The sequence below is a fragment of the Phytophthora sojae genome (genome assembly GCF_000149755.1).
Source record: "Phytophthora sojae unplaced genomic scaffold PHYSOscaffold_1, whole genome shotgun sequence".
NCBI classification, from domain to species: domain Eukaryota; phylum Oomycota; class Peronosporomycetes; order Peronosporales; family Peronosporaceae; genus Phytophthora; species Phytophthora sojae.
Window position 1 is genome coordinate 5933938 of NW_009258115.1, and position 21982 is coordinate 5955919.

The 21982-nt window shown below is 56.1% G+C and overlaps 9 protein-coding genes across 9 annotated transcripts; 5 read left to right on the forward strand and 4 right to left on the reverse strand.

The window, feature by feature from the left end:
- Positions 1-120: 120 nt before the first annotated feature.
- Positions 121-1878, reverse strand: PHYSODRAFT_321958 (hypothetical protein; the record flags this gene model as incomplete). Its single annotated transcript, XM_009517270.1, has 1 exon — positions 121-1878. The coding sequence occupies one exon, from the start codon at positions 1876-1878 to the stop codon at positions 121-123; it is 1758 nt and encodes a 585-aa protein (XP_009515565.1).
- A 222-nt stretch (positions 1879-2100) lies between these two features.
- Positions 2101-2751, reverse strand: PHYSODRAFT_293869 (hypothetical protein; the record flags this gene model as incomplete). Its single annotated transcript, XM_009517271.1, has 1 exon — positions 2101-2751. One exon carries the CDS (start codon positions 2749-2751, stop codon positions 2101-2103), a length of 651 nt encoding a protein of 216 aa, XP_009515566.1.
- Positions 2752-4303: 1552 nt separating this feature from the next.
- On the forward strand, positions 4304-6013 carry PHYSODRAFT_248487 (hypothetical protein; the record flags this gene model as incomplete). Its single annotated transcript, XM_009517272.1, has 1 exon — positions 4304-6013. The coding sequence occupies one exon, from the start codon at positions 4304-4306 to the stop codon at positions 6011-6013; it is 1710 nt and encodes a 569-aa protein (XP_009515567.1).
- Positions 6014-6312: 299 nt separating this feature from the next.
- Positions 6313-8740, forward strand: PHYSODRAFT_248537 (hypothetical protein; the record flags this gene model as incomplete). The annotated part of the gene is made up of 8 exons (XM_009517273.1): positions 6313-6373; positions 6795-6880; positions 6953-7021; positions 7100-7183; positions 7267-7449; positions 7541-7822; positions 7899-8068; positions 8149-8740. 8 exons carry the CDS (start codon positions 6313-6315, stop codon positions 8738-8740), a joined length of 1527 nt encoding a protein of 508 aa, XP_009515568.1.
- Positions 8741-9751: 1011 nt separating this feature from the next.
- Positions 9752-10212, forward strand: PHYSODRAFT_457694 (hypothetical protein; the record flags this gene model as incomplete). The annotated part of the gene is made up of 2 exons (XM_009517274.1): positions 9752-9891; positions 9996-10212. Coding segments are annotated over 2 exons (357 nt in total), but the record flags the coding sequence as incomplete, so codon positions are not given.
- A 1959-nt stretch (positions 10213-12171) lies between these two features.
- PHYSODRAFT_353507 (hypothetical protein) lies at positions 12172-13128 on the forward strand. Its single transcript, XM_009517275.1, has one exon. It carries the CDS (start codon positions 12240-12242, stop codon positions 12858-12860), a length of 621 nt encoding a protein of 206 aa, XP_009515570.1. The 5' UTR covers positions 12172-12239; the 3' UTR covers positions 12861-13128.
- Positions 13129-13505: 377 nt separating this feature from the next.
- PHYSODRAFT_248457 (hypothetical protein) lies at positions 13506-15721 on the reverse strand (the record flags this gene model as incomplete). Its single annotated transcript, XM_009517276.1, has 5 exons — positions 13506-13550; positions 13642-13744; positions 13834-14375; positions 14499-15501; positions 15579-15721. Coding segments are annotated over 5 exons (1836 nt in total), but the record flags the coding sequence as incomplete, so codon positions are not given.
- Positions 15722-16806: 1085 nt separating this feature from the next.
- On the forward strand, positions 16807-20264 carry PHYSODRAFT_309196 (hypothetical protein; the record flags this gene model as incomplete). Its single annotated transcript, XM_009517277.1, has 2 exons — positions 16807-16925; positions 17009-20264. 2 exons carry the CDS (start codon positions 16807-16809, stop codon positions 20262-20264), a joined length of 3375 nt encoding a protein of 1124 aa, XP_009515572.1.
- A 156-nt stretch (positions 20265-20420) lies between these two features.
- PHYSODRAFT_353508 (hypothetical protein) lies at positions 20421-21628 on the reverse strand. The gene is made up of 2 exons (XM_009517278.1): positions 21453-21628; positions 20421-21372 (listed from the first exon to the last, which is right to left on the reverse strand). The coding sequence occupies exon 2, from the start codon at positions 21244-21246 to the stop codon at positions 20557-20559; it is 690 nt and encodes a 229-aa protein (XP_009515573.1). The 5' UTR covers positions 21247-21372; positions 21453-21628; the 3' UTR covers positions 20421-20556.
- Positions 21629-21982: the final 354 nt, after the last annotated feature.

Sequence of the window (21982 nt, forward strand, 5' to 3'; positions counted from 1 at the left end):
GTTGTTGTTGCCACGAGAGATGATAACGTTGCTTTGTTTTCTATTCTGACAAATGGAGGAGGAGAAGAAGTCGACGTCGCGTCGTGTTTCATTATAGTATAGGCTTACTTCACGAGGTTTTTACGGGCTATTGGGGTGGTTGCAGCCGTTGCCGCCTGCGATGGCGAGGCACGACGTGTCCGGGAAGATGCTCAACAAGCTCGTCGCTAGTGTCCACGCGAGAGCGAATAACAAATACGCCACCGTGACGACGCCCATGAAGTAGCTGGAGCCGCCCAGTTGCTTCATAGCTCGCGTCTGCTCCTTCTGTCGGGGCAGCATGCCCAGGAATGCCAGTGAGCACAAGTTGGCTGTCCACATGATAAGCACGGTCATGGTCATGTCGGACCTCACGCCATCGCTGTCGTTCTGGATGCGCTCCGTGGTCAGGTTGAACATACTGTTCACGTTGCGGGTGATGGCGGTGGCGAATGGGATGGAGAGGTTGTAGACCGTCGTAAGCAGACCGTACATGGCGCCTTCATGTCCTTCGGTGGCGAGCTCGACGATGATGAAAGAACTGACGATGAAGATCACGCCCAGCGGAATCTGCTCCAGAATGGGGATTCCGAGCCAGAAGTACGGCGAGCGCACAATATCCCAGATCGTCAGCAGCTTGCAGAAGGCGTCGAGCGAGACGTACGAAATCATGGTCACCGCTGCCGTGCGGCGCCAGTCCCAGTTGCGTCCGTAGTTGCCAGCGAACCAAATCGATGTAGCGTAGACACTGGTGGACAGGAGCCCTCCAATCTTCTCGGCAATGGGCGAGACGTTAGCCCAGTTCCGCTGGATTGGATTCTTGGACACGTAGGTAAATGCCGCGAAAATGCCGGCGAAGAACTGGTAGGCGATGTACTGGTACACGGCACGCGTCTTGATGACGTCCCACAGCGTGTGCATGTAGTGGTTAAAGTTCATGCCTCCGAACGCGTTCTTCTCCTCGTACAGGAAAAACCACGAAATGGGCACAATCGGTGCGAGGATGATAGTTACGATCAACATGAGCATGGGGAACGTCAGCGAGAAGTCGAAGTCGCCGCCGTATTCCTCGCCGTTGAAGCAGAATCCCAGCATCACGTAAGCCATCATGGTGAACACCCACCGAGTCGTGTAAATCACCGTCTGGGTCTTGCCTCGCACTTCGAAAGGTTCACGCTGCGCCAATTCCACCACCAAACCATCAGCGCACACGTCCGACAGAAGATAGCCGAACGCGCACCCCATCATCGGGATGATGTAAATGCTGCCATCGTTGGCTGCATTGTAGTTGATCGTGGCGATGATCTCGGGCGTGTAGTCTTCGGGCTTGACATCGCGGTATGCCGGGTTCGTGAAGTAGGGCTCACCCTGAGGGGTAAACGACAGTATCACGAGCATCAGCAGCGCGACAATCCACCCGCCGATAATGTAGGGCCGACGACGGTATCCCCAGATAGGGAAGCAGTCGGACACGATGCCGTAGAAGACCTTGAAACTCCATGGCATCTGTACGAGAACGAAAGCCGTGGTAGTCTGCGATCCGGGCAGGTTGAGGTAGTTCTGCAGGAACGGGTAGATGACGTTGGGCAGCAGTCCATCGATGAATCCGACGGCCGCGTACTGCGCGACGAGTCCAAAGTACTTTCGTGAGAACAGTTGCGGCGCGGCTCCACTGCGCAGGGCGCCTCCTTCGACGTAGTCGTCGTACACGTAGCGCATCTTTTGATCCTCCATCACAATGGGGAACGGCGATTCATCTGTCGGTGAATCGGTGATCATCCACGAGTCCGAGTCCTCTTCGTTATAGAGCTCGATCGGAGCCTGCTGCTTCGTCAGTGTATCCGTCCGGGTTGCCTTCATCGCGCGGAACCTGTACCCAAGGGTGGAGCTAGATAACGAATGCTACGTGGGCACTACGCTAGACTAGTCGAGCGGCGCGGTTGCCTCTCTCACGGAGCAAATTGGACAATGCGGTAAGACGTCGAGATCATAGCAGTAACCCAGCGCTGCTGTCCAGCGAAGCTTGGATAGGCCCACATCCAATGCATTAGGGGATGCACAACAGACGAGCGAGCAGCCACCTTAGCCCATGCCATGGCTTAGTTTCACATCCCCATGGGTAGCCTCCTGGGCAAAATGGGGCAAAGGCGTCCTTCTCTGTGGACGTAACTCTCTGAACGCGTAGGAAGGTGCAAATCGGCGCGATGCTGACGACGGGCACCAGCTGCCATAGAGGCGTTCCGCTCTCGCAGTGTTGAGATGTTCCTGGGAGGCGAACTCCTTGACTTTAGCGGAGACCTTGAGCCTCGTGGGTGGCTCCGGACAACTCCCCACGCGGCGAAGGGGGCACTTCAAATCGTGTGCGTATTCGTGTGCACGATCGCTCAAGTTGTAGCGGTCCAACGCTCGTGTCGCGCCGTCCAAGGCGTGAAGCCTTGAAGACTCGGTCCAAGCCGGTTCGCGCCGTCCAAAGCGCTTGCCATTGCCGTGTCTCTGTTGTTCAGTGCAAACACATGCTGCGAGCTCGCCGTCTGCCGCCAGCAGTGCTGCCAGCCTCCACTGAAATCGACAACGCGCTCTTCGTCCGCTTGATGCAACGAGTCGTTGCCAACGAGTTAGCGATGCTCTGCTTGCTGAGCAGGCGCATGGTTGTCCACCTGCACCGGCGGCAGCTCGGCTGTACCGTGTACGTGTGCAACTAGCACGTCGAAATGAGTCGGCCACCGTCCACATGTAGACAAAGTAAAGCTGAAGACGCGGGAAACTTTCACTCGTGACGACAGGTGCTGGTCACGGCGACTCGCTGACCTCCCTCTACCAGCGGTATCCACAGTTTTGCTGTAAACTGACAGAGCTCCTGAACCAGTAGAGAGCGAATCCACCAGTTGGGCCCATAAAAAAAAAAAAATTGAGTGGATCATGCACAAGCTGAAGCAACAACTGAGACGGTGGTTTCAGCGGCAAGAAACGACTAACCTAAGCAAAATTATATCGCGATGGGACGCGAAGCAAGCCACAGATACCTGGGTCCGCGGCCACCAGAGCCAAACCCCCAAACAACTTTGGGCGCACCGAAACATGCTTACGGACTATCAAGTCTGGGTCATGTACAGGATGGCAACGCAACAATTGAACCTATATTATGCCCATATGCAACATTCGCGCGGATGCCCCCTGACAGCAACTGCGTAGGGGGGGCATTTTCTATCACGCATATAGCGTGGTCATGCACAAGAGCACAAGCGTTTTGGACGAAGGTGCTGCAACACTGGCTAGGCTGCGAGGTGACGCCACGTCACCTGGTCAACTACAAGATTTATCTCTCTGCCCGGCAGGCACCGCCAGTCAGTGAAAGAATCCAGCGACGACTAACAGCGATGTACGGACATTGGGATCAGGAGCACGAGGAGTCTCTCAGACGGATATGGTGAGCACTATGTAGCATTGGATGTACGCTGCTCTGGCAGATTCGAAACCAGGTAGTACACGAAGGAGCCCAATGGACGACACAGCGGCAGGTTGAAAGTATGTGGGCTACGTGTCTTCGCCAACTGCGTGCAGTGGCGAAGAAAGAAAGCGGGCGCCCAGCTTCAAGAATTCAAGGACTATATCTAACGCTCAGCACTGACTGCTTCAACGCGATGCACGCCGAAGCCCCCCGACCAGCGGAAACCACTCCACCTCCGGCACCATGGCTCCACCAAAAGGAGATGGCGCTAATAAACCGACTGAGATTATACAAGGAAGCTAATAACTAACGTTAAATAGACTACCTTTCCTCTCTCCATAACAAAAATTGCGATCCGTACTCGTGCCGGTGCAATTTCAATCACGGGCAGTCCCGCCGACTTCCATGCCGGAATACCATGTGCAAGTCAGCTCGCGCGCTGGCACTGTCTTTCAGTGCACACTTTTTCGGATAGATCGGTCATTGCTCGCCTACCGAATTGCACTTCGTGCGTGTGTGCCGAGCCCGCTGTTTTGTCCCCTGTTCAAGCGAAACTTTGGATGATGGCACAGCAATATGGTCTTTAGCATCTAGGTGTCCACATTTTGCACATCCTCGAAGAAATGTCGGTCTGGCTTATGCATTGTTTGCTTCAGGTCTTCCCTTTAATGTGCCATGTGTATTTCCCGCTGAGTCCATAGTTGCGGTATCAACTATCAATGCTATCTGCCTGTCTGACGACCCGAGGTCTTGCTGGCCGGGTAACGCAGCATCCAGTAGTTGCGAATTTGCGGCCTCCTGCGCATGAGCTCGTCGGGAAGGTTGACAGAGATCGAGATGCCACTACCAGAGCAGGTTGAGCTGTACAATCCCGAGTCCGCAGTGATGCTGGGAGACCGATCCAGCTTGTCCCCGATTGAAAATCCTCAGGTCTACGGGAAGTTGCGCTACGTGTACGACGATTACATCGAAGGCGGCGCGCTACGGAGCGGCGGCACACCGAAGCTCTTCTCACGGCAGTACATTGGCTTGATCGCGCAGTACGCGGCGGTTGGATTCATTGATGGACTGCTGCCCAATGTCATCTACCCGTTCCTCCAGAACTACCTCAACATTCCTGGGTCGGAGACCACCACGGCCTCCGTGCTGGTGCAGCTGCCATGGAGTTTCAAGGTCTTCTACGGCATCGTTTCCGACTGCTTCCCCATTCGCGGCTACCGACGTCGACCTTACATGGTCATGGGCTGGATTCTTACTCTGCTGATGGTGTTGGAGATGGTGCTTACCCCCGAGGGTCAGCCATACTTCACTGACCCAGCGTACCGCAACGTGAAGCCCGAGGACTACACACCCGAGATCATCGCCACCATTAACTATGACGCGGCGAACCAGGGAAGCAAGTACATTGTCCCAATGATGGCGTGCGTCTTCGGGTATCTGATGGCTGACGTGTGTGCCGACGCCATCGTCGTGGAGCTGGCGCAGCGCGAACCGCTCGAGATTCGAGGACGAACCCAGACAGTGATTTACACGACGCGCTACTTGTTCAACATCATCGCTCTCATCCTGGTGGCTTTCTGCTTCAACGGCGATGAATATGGTGGAGATTTCGACTTCTCACTGTCGTTCCCGATGCTGATGTTGGTCGTTGGTATCATGCTCATTCCGATGGTCCCCGTCACGTGGTTTTTCATCTATGAGGAGCAGCGTCCAGACTACCACAAGAACTTCAAGCACTACATGTGCGAGCTCTGGGATATTGTGCAGACACGAGCCGTGTACCAGTACGTCGCCTACCAGTTCTTCTCAGGCATTTTTGCCATGTTTACGTACGTGTCGAGCTACCCCATCCAAACCAACTGGGCCAACGTGTCGCCTCTGGAGGAGAAAATCGCCGGATTCTGCACTACAGGGATGTTTGCCATCGCGGTTTGGTTCTCCGGTAACTACGGCCGCGACTGGGACTGGCGGCGCACAGCAGCGGTGACCATGATATGCAACGTAACGCTGGACGCCGTTGTCAAGCTGCTGACGATCTGGGATGTTGTTCGCTCGCCGTACTTTTGGCTCGGGATCCCCATTCTGCAGCAAATTCCTCAAGGAATCATCTACATAGTTGGGTCGTTCATCATTGTGGAGCTCTCGACAGAAGGACACGAAGGCGCCATGTATGGTCTTCTGACGACGGTCTACAATCTCGCGACGCCGTTTGCAGCGGCAATTACTCGCAATGTTGACGGGCAGTACGACCTGTCGACCGAGCGGATCCAGAACGACAGCTACGGCGTGAGGCACGACGTGACCATCACAGTGTTCATCATGTGGGGGGCCAACTTGTTCTCGCTCGTGTTCCTGTGCATGCTTCCTCGTCAAAAGGAGCAGACGCAGGTCATGAAGCGTCTCGGCGGCTCCAGCTACCTCATGGGCGTTGTCACGGTGGCATACCTGACCTTCTCGCTCATTTGGTCCGTCATGACCAACATCATGAGCATTTTCGATTCCACTGCGTGTCTAGTCATCGCCGGAGGCGAGGGCTGCAATCATTAGATGTGATACAAGTCTTGTGGCTGTGAAGTCAAGTCACGATAGCTAACTAATATCGGCCAGGCTCCAAAGGAGATGGCATTTTGAGTTTTTTGCACGAACGGATTGTGTTTTCAAGGTTCACAATAAACTTAAGCCAAATGAATGGATACTTTAAAAATAATTGGTTTCGCTTAAGTGTCGATTTAATCTTGATGTTTGTAAGAGCGCTACCTAGAGGCCATGGGGACTTAACCAAGGAGGATTGCAGATCAGATATCGGATCCACTGATTCATCATCGCGCCTCCTCCATCGCAGAGCAATGGCAAGGCCCCTTGCCGCTAGAGACCGCAGCCCGCTACTCCGCTACGGCTCCGGTAGAGGTACGCAACTGTAGCCAAGAAGCTGCGGCTGAATGGCCCATTCAATTAAGCACTGACGATGTCGTTGAGAATGCGTTGCTCCCCATCCAGCTGACGACGACAACGATGAATTGTCAACTCGCTCGCGACAGTTCACCATCCCTGACAAGCGTGGCGGGCTACATGTACCTCGACTTCCCTTGAGGACGCTGCTGTATGCGTTGAACGGTGGTGCCCTCTTCGTGTTGCTTTCGCTGTGCATTTCAATGCACAACACGATCTCGCGCCTGGAAACGCGGGCAGGCAGCAGCGTGTACGTGCCGTTTCGCAGGATTGTAGCACCTTGGCCAGAGCTTTTAGTTGATCGCCGTCTCTTGGATGCTATGTTGTGTCAGAGAGACTGCCAGGGATATCCAGCAGGATACTACGAACGCCCATAAAGAATTGGGTGCCGGGGCGCTGCACTTCATCTCCAAGGATGGACTGCTCCCGATGGCGTTGCTGCCATCTAAGTTCGCAGTGGACTACGTGACTCCGCGCCAGGACCAAGCGTACCGCGGCACGTGCTGGGACTTTGCTACGATAGGATTCTTGGAGCAGTCATATCGCGCACACGGCGTTCGCAAAGGATGGCTCCAACCAGATGAATACGTCGCGTTTTCCGAGCAGGTGAGTTGAACCTGAACAGTATGAACTCTTGAGAACTACTTGTATCATTTTAATGACGCGTTCTGTGATGAATTGCAGGCCTACGGTGTAGAGGTTCTCAAGCTTTGCACTGGTGATGCGGACTCGCAGCAGCAAAAGGATTGCCGTGTCGCCGGAGACGAGGTTTATAAAATTCTACAACTTTCTGCCTTTCTGCAACTAGTGGAAATTGACACGAACGTGAATGTATACACCCTTGTACCTAGATGTGGATGAACTCGACTGAGGGTGGGGAGGTGCCTGAACTCTACTACCTGCAAAATGGGCTCAAAGAGTCCATATTCCCCCAGTCGGTGTGCAAGTACTACACGGATGATGGCAACGATACACTTTGCCCCGGCCTTGAGGCTGCGCAAGCCGCTGGCAACCCCCTCAAGTTTGAACTATCAGTACACCGCTAGTTCCTAACTTGTTTTCGGGATGGCAGAAAGTGAGGCTGACTTCTTTGTTGGCTTTTTGTTGCCGCTGCTATTCTCACAGAGTATGGCGACGAAGTACGAGGACATGTCGGTGCGGGAGCACCTCGTCCGCAAGAATCAGGCGATGCCTCTCTCCACTCCAATTGCGATGGTCACACATTACTACCCGTGCATTGGGGAGTTCGCTAATGATCGTCACTGCCAGCCCGAGACGTGCACGTTGTGCCCTGGAGACATGGCCACGACAACGTGCTGCATTCCTTTGAAGGGAGGACGGAACCGAAACATGGAAGGAGAGTTCTTCAGCCACCGTGGCATGTCAATCGAGGGTGGTCACGCTATGGTAGGTTACTGCTTACCATGCAGGTGAAGTTGGGATGCTCACATGTAATTGCTGCTCGTACTCCCTTGTGTTTCAGCTTCTTGTAGGCTACAACGACGCCTTTTTGACCCGTGAAGGCTTCACTGGCGGGCTTATCGTCAAAAACTCGTGGGCCGATGGACCCACCCAGGGCAGTCACTCGCTCGCATACTGGATGCAGGAGGTTTCGGACTGGGAAGAACGCTCCGTGTGTCCTAACAGCTACAAGTACGTACACGATCGAAAGATGCTGCTGTCGCCACCTCGGACTAACTCAACTTGTGCATTTACAACCTTGCGTATCATAGTCCGTTCAACTGGTACCAATGTGGAAACGAGGGGATTTCGCAGGGAAACGAGACCCACGAGTATAATGAAGGAGTCGAAGACTGCCTCTCTGAGGAGACAAAGCTGTTTGCAGACGTCAACATTCAGCCACTGCACCTCAAGTGCAAGGACCCGGAATTGTGCCGCACGGACGGAGACTTTACCTACTTTGTCCGCAACACGACCGACTGGGGCGACCGCATGACCGTCATGTGTCTGTGGGAGTACTCGGCGGAGCTTCACCTGTCGCGTGAGATCTGCCTCCCACCCATGTTGGAGGTGTACATCGCACTCACGCTGGGACCGGTTGAAGAGGAGGTGAAGGAGAACGACACAGACCGGTGCGGATTCTACTTCATCCCGTACGTGGCGCTGCGACAGTGGATCGCCCAGTTTCAGGGCTTCTTCGTCAACAGCTTTGACATCCAGTGGGACCCGCAATCGTACGCTGCCAACAAGGATCTGCATCCGGAGCTGGACTACTCGCTGCTCGAGGCGTCCACCAAGAGACAGAACCACAGCGAGTTTTTGGGGCCATTCCCGTACGCTAAGATCGTTGAACGGTTCCAGTAGATGGACCGCAAGAAGTTAGCACAGTAACTTCAATGTGTTGAACCAGTCCTGACAAAGTTCCCACAGAATTGTCTGGAGATCCGGTTGCTTTACGTTAGGTAAAGCTGCGCAAACGTGCATGCGCATTTCCGTAAACGTGCATGCGCATTTCCGTTCCGACCGACGAGGTATCATTTCGGTATCGACGGGTCGGGTCGACCATCGGAGCATCACTGAGTGCGAGCAAGCAAGCAAAGCTGGATGATCCAGAAGTTCTGGGCCAGAACTGGTGGAGGGCCCTGAAAGCTATCGAACTTGTTGGTCGGAAAGACTGTGTAGTCATCGTCGCCTACTGGTACGGATAATCAGGTGATGATGTGAGCCGCACTTCGTTAAGCGGCTTTACTTGTAGTATAAGTTACTCGATCGAGGCGAACACGCATACAGGGCGGCACTGCTCACGACAAAACATTCTCGCTCGTGTATGCCGACTAAAGATGGCGCACAGTGCTGGCAAACACGCAAGCAAGCAGGCAACTAAGAGCGAGACGTACACCCATGCTTGCAGTCCAAGCGGGACACGCCGTACAGTTTGCAGGCGGTATACTTCTTGGTCCAAGTGAGCTCGACGCACCGTCGTCCACCTGGCTCGTTCGGGACCTATCGTTAAAACGCAATACGGCTCTGCATCCGCACACGAATTAGGAAGTGGGAAGGCTGCGACGTAGCTTAGCCGCATGAATATGCAGTGCCGAGGTCGTGGACGCCAGAGGTATCTGGGGGCTGTTGCAATCTGCTCCGCGGTCATCACGCTGAGCTTGAAGTCGCGCGGCATCAACGCAAACACCGGGTGGGAACGAGCCCGGCGCGCCGCCACCCCCGTTCGTATACAGTTTTTGCAACCAATCGCGGCGGCGGGGCGCGTTTTGGAGCAAACCGCAGCAACCTCTCAAAGCAGAATAGTGCGTGCACCGCACAAGGGGCCCAAGCCAAGCTGCTGCAGTGCTGGAGCGTAGCGCACCTCAAGCCAAGATGAACATCGTGTTCGTGTGTACCAGCAACACCTGTCGCTCGCCCGTGTCGGAGCTCTTCGCCGTCGAGTACTTCCACCGCAAGCTCAACATGTCGCGCGAGCAGCAGGAGGCGAAGGGCATTGCCATTCGATCCGCGGCGTAAGTGCATCCAGCTGCATTGCAGTTTGCACCTTGTGTCCACGTAATATGTCTCCGAGGACGAAGTGCTACCGCTGTGGTCTCGTGGTTGGTGGTGGCTGCAGGCTGACGGACGTGTTCGACCGCGAGGGCTCCCCGGCGTCCAAGCACGCCGTGGACGTGATGAAGAAGTACCAGCTGGATCTGTCCAAGCACCGCTCGCAGCTCCTGACTGAGAAAATGTGCATGGAGGCCGACTACGTCGTGTGCGTGGCGAGCGACATGGTCTTCAAGGTGACGGAAAAGTTCCCTCAGATCAAAGAGCGAGATAACGTGCTGGCCGTCTTCGCGCGCGACGTGCCCGACCCGTGGCACATGTCCTACGACACGTACATGGAGAACATAGCGCAGAACGAGGAGATGACGCGTGACTTCCTCGATAGGCACGTCACGTGGTGAAACCCAAAGGCGTAGTCGAGCAGCGGGCTGTAATAGATACAATTGCGCTATCAGCAAGTTGTCGTCCAGCGTGAATGCCCAAGGAATGAGTGGTCTGGGTTGACCGCATTTTCAAGGTGACCTTGGCACCTCAAGTTGGACGTCGCTTCTGTCGGCACAATGCAAAAAGCGGATTGATCCGGTGGCAGATTCAGCTGCAGCTATTGCATCGCAGAGCGGCAAGCTGTGCCGACGTGAAGTTGATCCGTACGGTAGTGACACTACACTACTAGTGTGCCTGCAGTTGCATGTTGCAGTGGTGTCCGCCTCAGCCGCGGGGTACCTCGTCATGGACGAGTTGCCAAGCCGCCAGCATTGAAGAATTCCGCTGCCCGTGGCCGCACAGCTGCGAGATGCAACGCTGGTGCGCACGTTGGACATGCACAGGCACCGCTCTGATTACAGCGCAGGGCCCAGCATCAGTGCATGCGTAAATTGCGCATGCAGGCATGACGCGGTGTTGCTGCTAGAGCTGCTAGCGCTGTTGTTGTCGGAGGCCTGTGTGGTGGGATGAGGTTAAGAGTGACGACCAGCAGCTAAGAAGCGAAGGACGAATGAGGCAGGCGGGCTGCACAACGTCTTGAAGTTGCCTGCTATCGCGGTGACGTACAGACAGCTCGATAGGCCAGCAACGTGGACTGCAGTGCGATCGGGTGGGCACTCGCAGAGTCTGCGGCAGCCTACAGTACTTGTTCACACAGGCTGATCGCACCGTTTCACCACGATGTGCGGCGGCACCATGATGCAGCGAACAGCCTTCCTTGCTCAGGCTCAGCGGAGCCTCGGGCGTGTTGTCCGCGTCGGGGAGCACTACGAAGACAGCCTAATGGCATGAGCGAGCGAGGAGAAGGCCGCGTGATCCCGTCGTGGCCGGCGTTGTGGTGCTTGCCAAGCACTGCTTGGTCTTCTTGTTCGGCTGTACTTGGTCTCTGTAAAGCATGTCTCAGCGTCGTTTGGATACGCCTGATACCACTGTGGTGACACTGCAACTTGCAGCGCCAACGGGGCGACGAAACGGACGGGCGACGGGCAAGCTGCTCGGCTTGGAGCCGTGAGCGGCAGCGAGCAGTACTGCTGCTCCACCGGGAGGTCCGAGCGCAGCGCAGGGCTGTAATGGTGGCAGCAGGCGTATCTTGTCGCACCGTCGTGTCCGTAAGTGGCTCCACTTGGCTAGCCGCGGCTTAGGTGAAGTCCTCGCCTCGTGAGCTACACTTTGCAGTTAAACTGCCGTGCTTTCCAGCGTTGCTGCTGCTGCAGCTGGTCTCTGCTTTCGCGGAAAGCTGCAGCAGTGCCTCGCGACAAGAGTCCAAACAAAAAAAGCAGAGAAAACGCTGCTTGCTTTCGCCAATTGAAGCGCTGGTCCGTTTAATCGATCGGTTGACGTCTTCGTTGCGACTCGCAATGCGAGCACTGCATGCTGTCGACACAGCATCTCCAACACTGTCGCCGCCGCCGCTGCCGCCACTTTCCGGCATCCACGGCGCGAACGCACGACGCCGCCGCCCATAGTCGAGCTCCGTCAGTCTCCATCTGTCTGGAGCTGCTCGCTCGTAGGCGTCCACGTGGATTTGACTCGTTATTGGGGCGGCGTTTTCGACCTCTGAGCTGGCGCCTTTTCGCGAGATGCGCGGCATACTGAGATCAAGTTGCGGTGCCAGAGACGCTGCGACAAATCGCCCCAGCATAGAAGAGGAGCGGCAGGGGAGGATCGAGTGGGAGCTGGGAACCAGTTTCCGGCCGGTGTCGCGGCGCAGCCAAACGCACAGCGCGCGCTGCCATAGTTGAATCGTCCCCGCGGCCAGCAAGAACTCCCCGTCTTGCTACACACAGACACCCACACTCTCTCACCCAGCCAGCCTCTAGCTCGTCCCATGGTGGGGTTCCTCCGCAAGAAGAAGTCGGACCGCGTGATGCTCTCGGGCGACACGGTGCTGGACCGCAAGGGCAAGGTGGACGGCGCCAGCCTGCTCGACGGCGACGGAGAGCCCACGGAGAGCTCGCTCTACGACATGAACGCCAAGCGCAACGGTCACAGCAACAACCAGCGCAACTCGGACGAGGAGAACCGCCCCAACCCCGTGAACAACGGCAACAACGCTGGCTACCCGCCGGTTATGGCCACGGGCATGTACCCGCCGCAGCACTCGGCCTACGGCCAGCAGCAGCAGCAGCCGGGTGCCTATGGCTACGGCAACAACCAGCCCCAGCAGCAGCAGCAGTATGGTCAACCGCAGCAGTACGGCCAGCCTCAGCAACAGTACGGCCAGCCCCAGCAGCAGTACGGCCAGCCCCAGCAGCAGTATGGCCAACCCCAGCAGCAGTATGGCCAACCCCAGCAGCAGCAAGGCTTCGGCCAGCAGCAGTACCCGCCCACGACACTGGGCGGCCAGTACCAGTACCCAGTTCGATACGGCCAGATGCCTCCCCCCATGCCTGCAGCAGCGCCCAAGCGTTCACGGTTCCGCATCCCCGGCATGGGCAAGAAGAACTAATTCGACTGGACGCGTGGCTCCATGGGTGTTTAGCCGCGCGCGCACTCGCTGGGATGGAGACAAGCGAGCGGACGATGATCAAGTATTGTGGTCTCTCTTTCCAGGCGAGTGTAGAGCCTCGTGGTGTAATCTGTTGCGTGCCGGGGGAGGGAGACCGGATCCGCCCGCGTTTGGACCGCGTTGCGATAGCTTCCCGAGTAGTCTAGCTGTAGCCTAACCTTCCTCTTCCTTTCATTGCTAAATAAATTAAGGACTTCGAATGTCACCGACGCAAAGTGTTGCTGCAATTGCCGGTATTTTGCTTCCAAATGATTGCCCAGGACCCCGCCAGGTAGGCTCTGGATGAAGCGCCAACGTCATTGTCAAGTCGCGGTTCAAGTGGGTGCACTAGCTTTCCGTTGTTGGTCACGGAAAGGCGAGCAGGCTTGCCATCAACACGCGGGGTGAGCACTTCGCTGTTCGCCGCCACATTCGGCCTGTCCACAGTACATCGTAAGCGGTTCACGGCGCCAGAAACTACCGCTACAAACTTATCGGCTGCAATGGAGGCACATGCACGTTGTCTATTATTGAAAATCACATCGTTACCTCGGCGGGTGGTTGCCTCAAAACGGTCCGGCAACAGGCGAGTTAGTGAATGTTCTGGAAGAGGCGAATGGAGCCGTCGGCACCGCCTGTCACGACCCACGGCTGCATTAAGCAACACCAAGACCAAAGCAAATTCGAGTTAGAATATGGCAACAGACTGAAACGGCAGTAACCTTCACGAGTGCACACGTACCAGGACAGGGTGGAAGGCCAGGGCCATGACACCAAGGCCGCCAGAGACCTCGTGGCCGCGCAGGATCTTCAGCGGCACGATCAGCGGATTCTTCATCAGGTCCCTGTGCAAACGTTCATCACATTGTTAGTCAACCAATCCCACCTGCCTCGTCTGATTGAAGCCATTTGAGCAGGGGCGTGCAATACGTACGAGTAGACCATGGCGTGGAAGATGTGAATGGTGCCGTCGTCCGAGGCGGAAGCCATGAGCGGGTACTTGGCGTGGTACGACACGTCACGCACAGCCTTCTCGTGGTACTTGAGCGTCTTGAACGGCCTCGAGGACAGGTCTAGGTCGAACCAGCACAACCGCCGGTCGTAACTACCCACGAGCAGGTGGTCGCCATTCGGGTGCACCGCCATACTCGAGATCCACTTGACACCGGAGGAGAGCTTCTTCACAATCGACTGCTTCACGAGGTTGTACACGCGCACGTGACGCTGCGTGGCGTGGAAGAAGAAGGGCTTGGACGGGTGGAACAGCACACACTGCACCTGGCCCACGCTCTTCTGGAACGGGTTCTGAGTCTTGCGCTTCGAGATCTGGTGGATCAGCACCGCGCCCGAGCCGGCACCAGGGGCAACCGTCGAGAGGTAGTCGCCCTTGTAGTGCCACGCGACGTCCTTCACGTCGCTCGTGTGGTGCAGCACAACACGGATGCCAGTGCCCACACGACGCTCGAGCCACGGCCGCTCCGTAGCCTTCTTCGACTTGTGCTTGTCCTTCGTGCCGCTGTAGAATCGCCACGTCACAGGCACCTTTTTCTTGAGCGCATCGGCCTCCACGGTGGCCTCGTCCTCGTCCACAACCTGGACGTCAGCATCAGCGTCATCATCGGAAGACGTCTTAATGCTATCGTCGGCGTCGCCCACGAGTGCGTTCGTAAGCTCCGTCTGGTCTGCGCTACCCGTTCCGGTAGCGATGATAAAGACCTTCTTAGCGGCTGCAACGGCCAGCAACTGGTGGTCCTTGTTCGGGTTCCACGACAGCTTGTGCACCACAGCTCCAACGTTGTAAACCTGCAGGCAGCGCGCAGTCTCCAGTTCCCAAATGCGCACGGTGAAGTCATCCGAGCCCGAGGCCACGTACTGGCCATACGGATCCACAGCCAGCGAGCGAATGCGACCGGTGTGGCCATTGAAGACAAGTGCCAGCGTGTTCGGGAACGGACGAAGGTCCTGAGGCTTCGGCAGCTCCGGCACAAGCGACTCCGGGTCAATGTTAAGTTTCCGCTTGTTCACGCGAGGAGCCAAGTAGAGATCCAGGCAGCGCTCAAAGCGTTCACGGACGAAGCCACTGTAGCCACAAACCTCGCGCAGCGACTTGAACTTCTTCGGGATGAAGTTCGTCTCGCGGTCCTCCGGCTCGGCTTCTTCCCACGCACGACGCTCCTCCTTGGTAAACAGGTACTCATCGGGAGGGTTGTACGACTCAATGTGTCCGGGAAGAGGCATCTTCGGTGCTTGCACGTGCGCAGGTCCCTTACGAGTCTGGGCTTGGTCGTCATCGAACCACATTTGGTAGACCTCAGGCTTCTTCTCCGGCTCCTGATCGAGTTTGATGCGACCTTCCTTGATGCCCTTCATGATCGTCATCACCTTCATGCGCTCCCACTTCGACGGCAAGAATCGGCTCTTGGGCTCAATGTCGTTGCCCATCGAGTGGATAATCTTGTTCGACGAGTAAATGTCCACGTAGTCCGGGTACGCCTCAAACTCCGGGTGTGCAAAAGCACCCGCCTGCATACGACGAATGATCTCCATATCGCGCTCCGAGACCACGATCTTGCGGTCATTGTAAGCATCGTACACGGTGCGGCTGCAAGTTGAAGACAATAAGTAACTGGTCAGTTTCAAGACCATCTTCAACGAATCCACACCATAAAGCAAACTCACTCATAGTTCGGGTCATCCTTCGCCGCAATAGCATTGTCAATGCCGTCGCCATTGTTGGACTTCATGATCTTCTTGCCGTCCACATTGTAACCGATGTGGTCGTAGTCCTCATACCAGCGGAGCGGCACGTTGCCGATGGTGTTGATGTTTTCCTGCAATTGCAACAACGACCCTCAAACTAATTAGCCAACTACACAGCACCATACAATGCATCCTCCATTGGCAGCGTACCTCATCGTCAGACGACAGGTCGTCCACGTGCAGCTGCGACGCGATCGAAAGCGAGCCGTCCTCACGCATCTTCCGCACCTCCTTCTCACGGTCCACAGTGAAGCGTCGCGTCTTCTTCTCCAGCTCCGTGAGCTCGGCATCGTCCTCTTCCTCCTCGTCGCCGCTGTCGTCGTCAGACGACGATCCCTGGTCCTCGAACTCGTCGTCCTCCTCGTCATCGGCATTGTCGCTGTCCTCCGTCTCACTGTTCTCTTTATCATCGTCCTCCTCCTCTTCTTCTCCGCTTTCCTCTTCTTCCTCCTCCTCGCTCTCCTCCTTCACCGGCTGCTTGACAACCTTCACGGGCTTCTTGGCAGCCTTCGCAGGCGCCTGCACCTGCTGCTTGTTCTGCTTCTTCTTCTGAGCGACTCCCGCCGTCTTTTTGTTGCCTTTAGCGCCGCCATTGGCACTGGGCGTGGACGCCTTCAGCGGCACAGCCGTCTTCTTCCCGCGAGCCATGGTCTGTCTGGCAATGGGCACGTTGATGCTCCACCTAACTGCTGGTGGGCTCGCAACCAGCAAAACCGAGTGTACCCTGTCAATGGTACAGTTGAACCTGAACCCGCGGGTCCAAAATCCCACGGGATCGTTACTCCGTCCCGCGGGTTCTTGAGCCCCTCCCTAGAGCCTCCACACAACACGGCACGCCCACTTGAAGAGAGAAGGCTCGCGTTCCGGGCCCGCCGCTCTCTGTCGTTGTATCTCGGCTTCTAGTGCTGCTCGCCGGGCCACTCCAGTCGCGTCGTGCTCCCCGCTGTCTCCTCTATCTAAGGAGCTACTGGTCGCGTGCGCTGGCCCCCTCGGAGGCGAGTAATCTGCTACCGCCCGCAGCGTCCAAGTCCGCGCCTATCACCGCGCAGATCGGCATAACGCGCCCAGTTCCGAGCGCCGGTCGACGCCCAGCGCCACAACGAGACGCCGCCGTCGTAGCCGACCGCGTCTGATCTCGTGGAGCGCCATGAAGGCCCCGCGCGCCAGCTGCGAGGGGTACCTCACCTTCCGCACGAGTCCGTCGTCACCCCCGCCCATGCTGCGGCGCTACTGCTTCCTCGTGGGCACCTCCTTCCACTACTACAGGTTAGAATCCACCAGATTGCGTAGTCATTGCACTGGTTAGAGTGTCTCTAACCTATTGCTCTTGTATGTGTGGATATATGTAGCACGCAGGAAGATGCGTATCATATGCTTCGGCTCAAGGGCGAGGTGGACGTCCTGGGAGTGCAGGAGTGGGATGGCAAAGGCAACATGCACATCTACCAGCACGGTTTCCTCTTCGCCACGACCCAGAACAAGGTATTCTACGCGTACGCCGACACGGCCATGGACAAGGAGAAGTGGATCCGAGCGATCCAAACCGCAGTGGAGACGACTGTTCCCCGACTGGCTGCAGCCCTATTCCAACACGCGACGCTGGATGTGTCGGTCTCCCCCGTGAGCACGGTGGCAGTGCCGTCGACGGAGACGGATGTGACGTGCAAGTGCCCGGATTGCACGAGGTTGACCGCTGAAGCTGCTGCTGCGGGACAACCGGCACCGACTGCTGCGGCACTGCTGTACAAGTGCAACAGCTGTGATGGATTGTTTTGTGATAAGTTTACGACACACAAGGTGCCGCTGCCGCAGAGATCGCTCTTTTACGCCAAGCGCGTGTGTGACCGTTGTTATGAAGCGCAGAATTACATCAACTACTTGCGCGCTATGGTGGAGAGACTGAAGGCGGGCATCTGTCTGTACCCCAAGCCGCTGAACCCTGAAGCCCCGATTGAGCTCATCATGCCCAAGCGCCCGCTGCAGACCGAGTCAGCAAAGATCGCTATCGACTTGCTGAAGGCCAAAGTCATCACAGCGGAGGAGTGCGAGGAGATCCTGCTGAAAGATCGACGATTTTATGATCACACCATGGATCATCCCGAAATTCCATTGGATCTAAAGATCCTGGGTATACACCGCGAGTTCCGTGCGCGAAGCTTCAGTGTCTATCGCGCAGTGATCTTGCTGCATCGTCACTTGGACAGTGACCCCCTGCTCTTTAAGCCCATTGTGGAGAAGCTGCTGCATTTTTCGTACACGCGTATCAACCAGGTGGAGTTCTACTGGCCCCAGATCGTCCACGCTTACCTCTCGATTCCGAATTTTGACTTTGAAAAGATCTTTTGGCTTGACGAGCTCATCCTGTCGGTGTGCTCGCGCTCCATTCACCTTGCGCTCCTGCTTCGATGGCAGCTTCAAGGTGCACTGGAAGATTCGTTTGATCCGAGGAAGCCGAAGGAAATGCAAGACAAGTATGCACGTGTGGTGCGGTTGATGGTGGAGATTGAGCGTGAGGTCGCAGGCGTAGACCGTGCTACGGTGCTCAGTCGAGACCCTCAGCAAGAAACGTCGGAGGTGCACAAAAGTAACTTGCCGATGCCGACAGACGACCAGTTGCAGGTTATTGTCAAGCTGACGGAGGAGATTGCGAACCACCGCCGCCAAGCCCACAGCAGCGCTGCCGCCAGTGGTTCACCTACGCGCTTGGATTCATACTCGCCGCTGTCGCCTCCTATGGCGAGGAATGGGACGGATCGCAGCGGTTCGTTGGATGCCGATGTAGACAGCCGATTCCGTGATTTCTCGCGCTTCCAGCAGCACCTTCTCACTCCGAAGGAAGACCTCGATTCGATGTTGATTTCGCATCCGACTGGTGACGACTACGAACAAGACGAACGGTTATCAATTCTCGTGGAGGAGGATACTGACAATCAGCCAACCAGCATCTTTAGTGAATCTATGCGGCGCATGAGCCAGACGGACAAGTCCCTCCTGGCGAAGCACTTTGCTGATGAATGTGATTTCGTCGAGCAGATCACGGATATTGCTGAGGCACTTCGCTTTGTGCCGTCTATTCAGGACCGAAAGGCGCAGTTACCGTCGTACCTGGAGAAACTACACCTTCCGCCCATGGCATACGTGCCGCTGGTAAAAGCTACGGATCCTTTTGAACGTATTGTGCGGATACCCACGAAGGAAGGCACGGCATTCTCGACGAAAGCGCGCGTCCCTATTCTGCTTATCTTTGAAGTGATTCGCGGCAACCCGTTCAATGAGGATCAACAGCAAGACGCATCGCTCCCTGAGTCACCTCGATCTCCCTCAAGGCGAAACTTAAACGGCAACGGTGCACTCGAATCGTCTGATGTAAGTTACGTCGATGATGATGAAATCGGCGAGCTAATTGGGCACCAAGCTAGTGAGGCATTTTCTGGTGATGCCGAAGACGCGGAGGAAATCCACGCCGAACCTCCTATAGTCCCTGCTGCTCCGGAGCCAACTCCAGTCGCCGCTCCTCGGCGAGCTCCCGTTCCTGAGACGCCAATTGACGTCCCCGATATTGTTTCCACGCCCTCAACGGCCCCGCCAGTGCTAAGTGATAGTGCACTTGATAGTGCTGTAACGACCGATGGTACACCTTCAGCTCACTTGGAGATGGACTTGGCAACAGGCAACTTGACTGCAGAGGCGATGGAGCGGGAGAAAGCGCGCCGTAGGGACTTCGAGGCGGCTTTTGGTGAATCATGGAGCTCTAAACGGGATCGATTGAAAGCGGCATCACCGTTCGGGCACCTGCCCGGGTGGGATATTGTGTCAATGATTGGCAAGAGCAATGACGATCTTCGCCAGGAAGTGTTCACACTGCAGCTGATTCAGAAATTTGTTGAGATTTTCAAGGGCGCCAATCTGCCGATGTGGGTAAAGAGATACCGTATCATCGCTACGAGCTCCTCTACGGGTCTTATCGAGACCCTGATCAACGCCATTTCGCTGGACGGTTTGAAGAAGCGCGAAGGTTATGTCTCGCTGCTTCATCACTTTGAGAAGTCGTATGGTCCACCTGACTCGCACCGATTCAAGGAAGCGCGGCGGAAGTTCATCCAGTCTATGGCAGGATACTCGCTTGTGTGCTACTTCCTCCAGATCAAGGATCGGCATAACGGCAACATCATGTTGGATAACGAGGGGCACATTATCCACATCGACTACGGCTTTTTGCTCGGCATTGCTCCGGGTGGAATGCTGAGCATCGAGACGGCTCCATTCAAGCTGACGGCCGAGATGGTGGAGACGATGGGCGGTCAGGACTCTGAGGGGTTCAAGGAGTATGTTACGCTCTGCACGCGAGGTTTCCTCGCATGCCAGCAGCACTGCGACGAAATCTGCGATCTCGTCGACGTTATGTCGCGCCAGTCACCGTACCCTTGCTTCCTGGGCATTGACGCTGACTATATTTTATTGCGCCTGCGCGCACGCTTCAAGCTAACGTTGTCCAAGCAAGAAACTGTGGCGCACGTGCTGTCGCTTATCCGCAAGAGCAACAACAACTACAGCACCCGCCAATACGACAACTTCCAGCGCATGACGAACGGTATTCTTCCGTAGATGGTTGCCAGGACCCAGCCGCAACCCACAAGAGAGAAGTCGTAAGTCCTATTGCAATGAATGTCGTTGCGCATTAGAGAAAAAAGAGTAGTATAAGGTGCGTGCGCTTTGAGCGCAGGTAGTGAGTGTATAGATCGATATCGTTAGCGAGGAGCACAGAGTGGTAACGATGCAGAATATCATTTGCTCCATGATCTACAGCGCCTCTAACTTGTCCTATGAAGTCCCTCGGCACTCGATGATGAAGGCACCGAGAAGTAGAAGATTCAGTAGATCATCACTATACCTAGCCTTACGCAGCGAAGTAGTCTCTGAACCCCTCGCGTTTCCGCAGCATACACCTCCGCGTGAATCCGGTATGCAGCACGGAAAGAGCCACGATAACCACAGCGATAGCTAGGGCGACCTTCGTACCGGTGGAGGCGTCGGAGATGTTCGTGATCGAGTCGCCGGTGTCCTGGGCTACAAGCAGGTTGAAATACACCGCTGCAACGAGCGAGATGAGCGCAATGAGGCCCCAGATAACTCCCCAGCAGCGGCTCGAAGTGTGCGTCATCTTGGCAAAGACCGACGCGTCGCTCTCGTTCACACGGCGAGAAATGAGATCGTCCCAGATGTCGTACACGGAGAAGAGGCAGCTCATGACGCCGAGGAAGAGCGTCACGTACTGCAGCGCGTCGAAGGTCGTCCAAATGTTCAGCGCCAGCAAGCCCGCCAGCAGCAGGATGAAGCAGAAGTTGAGGATCCGCAGGTACCCGTTGTGCGCGTAGAAGATGAAGATGAGGAGGAAGAAGATGAGGACGCCCGCCGCAATCTCCGACGCCAATTTGTCAGCACTCGCGATGGTCAGCGCCATGCCCCAGACCGCCGAGCCCAAGTAACCAGCGGGAAGGATGACCCACTGCAACCCCCCGACGGTCTTGGTCACGCCGCCTTCGTCCGGGTGCACCTCCATCCCTTTAACCTGCAACCATTGCAACATGTAGCCACATTACTTAAGTAAGTTTCTCTCTTACTCAGCAGCAACAAGGCTTGGTGGATGAGTCGTACGCTGCCGCAGGTGAGCCACGCAGCTGTAGCATGGCCCAGTTCGTGCAGGAACACCGTCCTGTAGCAATTACAGCGCCCCCCCCCCGTTAGTGAACAGAACTCCTCATTTCTCAGCAGCAATTAAGAAGAAGCACGTACAGAATCTTGAACGGGTGGAGAATCGACACGCGCCATCTACAGGAGAACGAGGTCAGCAGATGGAGGCTATTATACCATCGACGAGGTGGCCCCACGCACAGCTTGAAGATGACGACGGCGTAGCAGATGATGAGGAAGATGGAGCGGAATTGCTCGTCGTTGCAGCAGTCGAGCGACCAGTCGATGCTCATGGTGGGCGGCGTCGAGGTGTCGGCGAGTCTGGGAATGGCTGTTCAGGTTGCTTCCTGAGTTTGGTGGATTACGGGACATGATTGGCAGAAAAAGCGCCTGAACCCATACACCCAGACTCAAACCCACAGATGGCAAGGCGTGCAACAAGTCACACGCTTGGTGGATTTTAGCGATCGGAGTCCGCTTCCCCGGGGGGGGGGGCTCTATGAATGGGTAGGCGTGCCTTTGGTTGGCGGTGAGCTGAGGGGCTCTCACTGAGGCCATGCTGGCGTGGCCGGTAGGAAAAAATCGATGGTGGCAGCACCGGCCAGTGTAGCCATCTACATACTGTACATGTA

Excerpts from the sequence above, each read along its gene's own strand:
- PHYSODRAFT_353507 (XM_009517275.1), top strand. The coding sequence starts at position 12,240 with ATGGTGGGGTTCCTCCGCAAGAAGAAGTCGGACCGCGTGATGCTCTCG.
- PHYSODRAFT_353508 (XM_009517278.1), bottom strand. The coding sequence starts at position 21,246 with ATGTTGCAATGGTTGCAGGTTAAAGGGATGGAGGTGCACCCGGACGAA.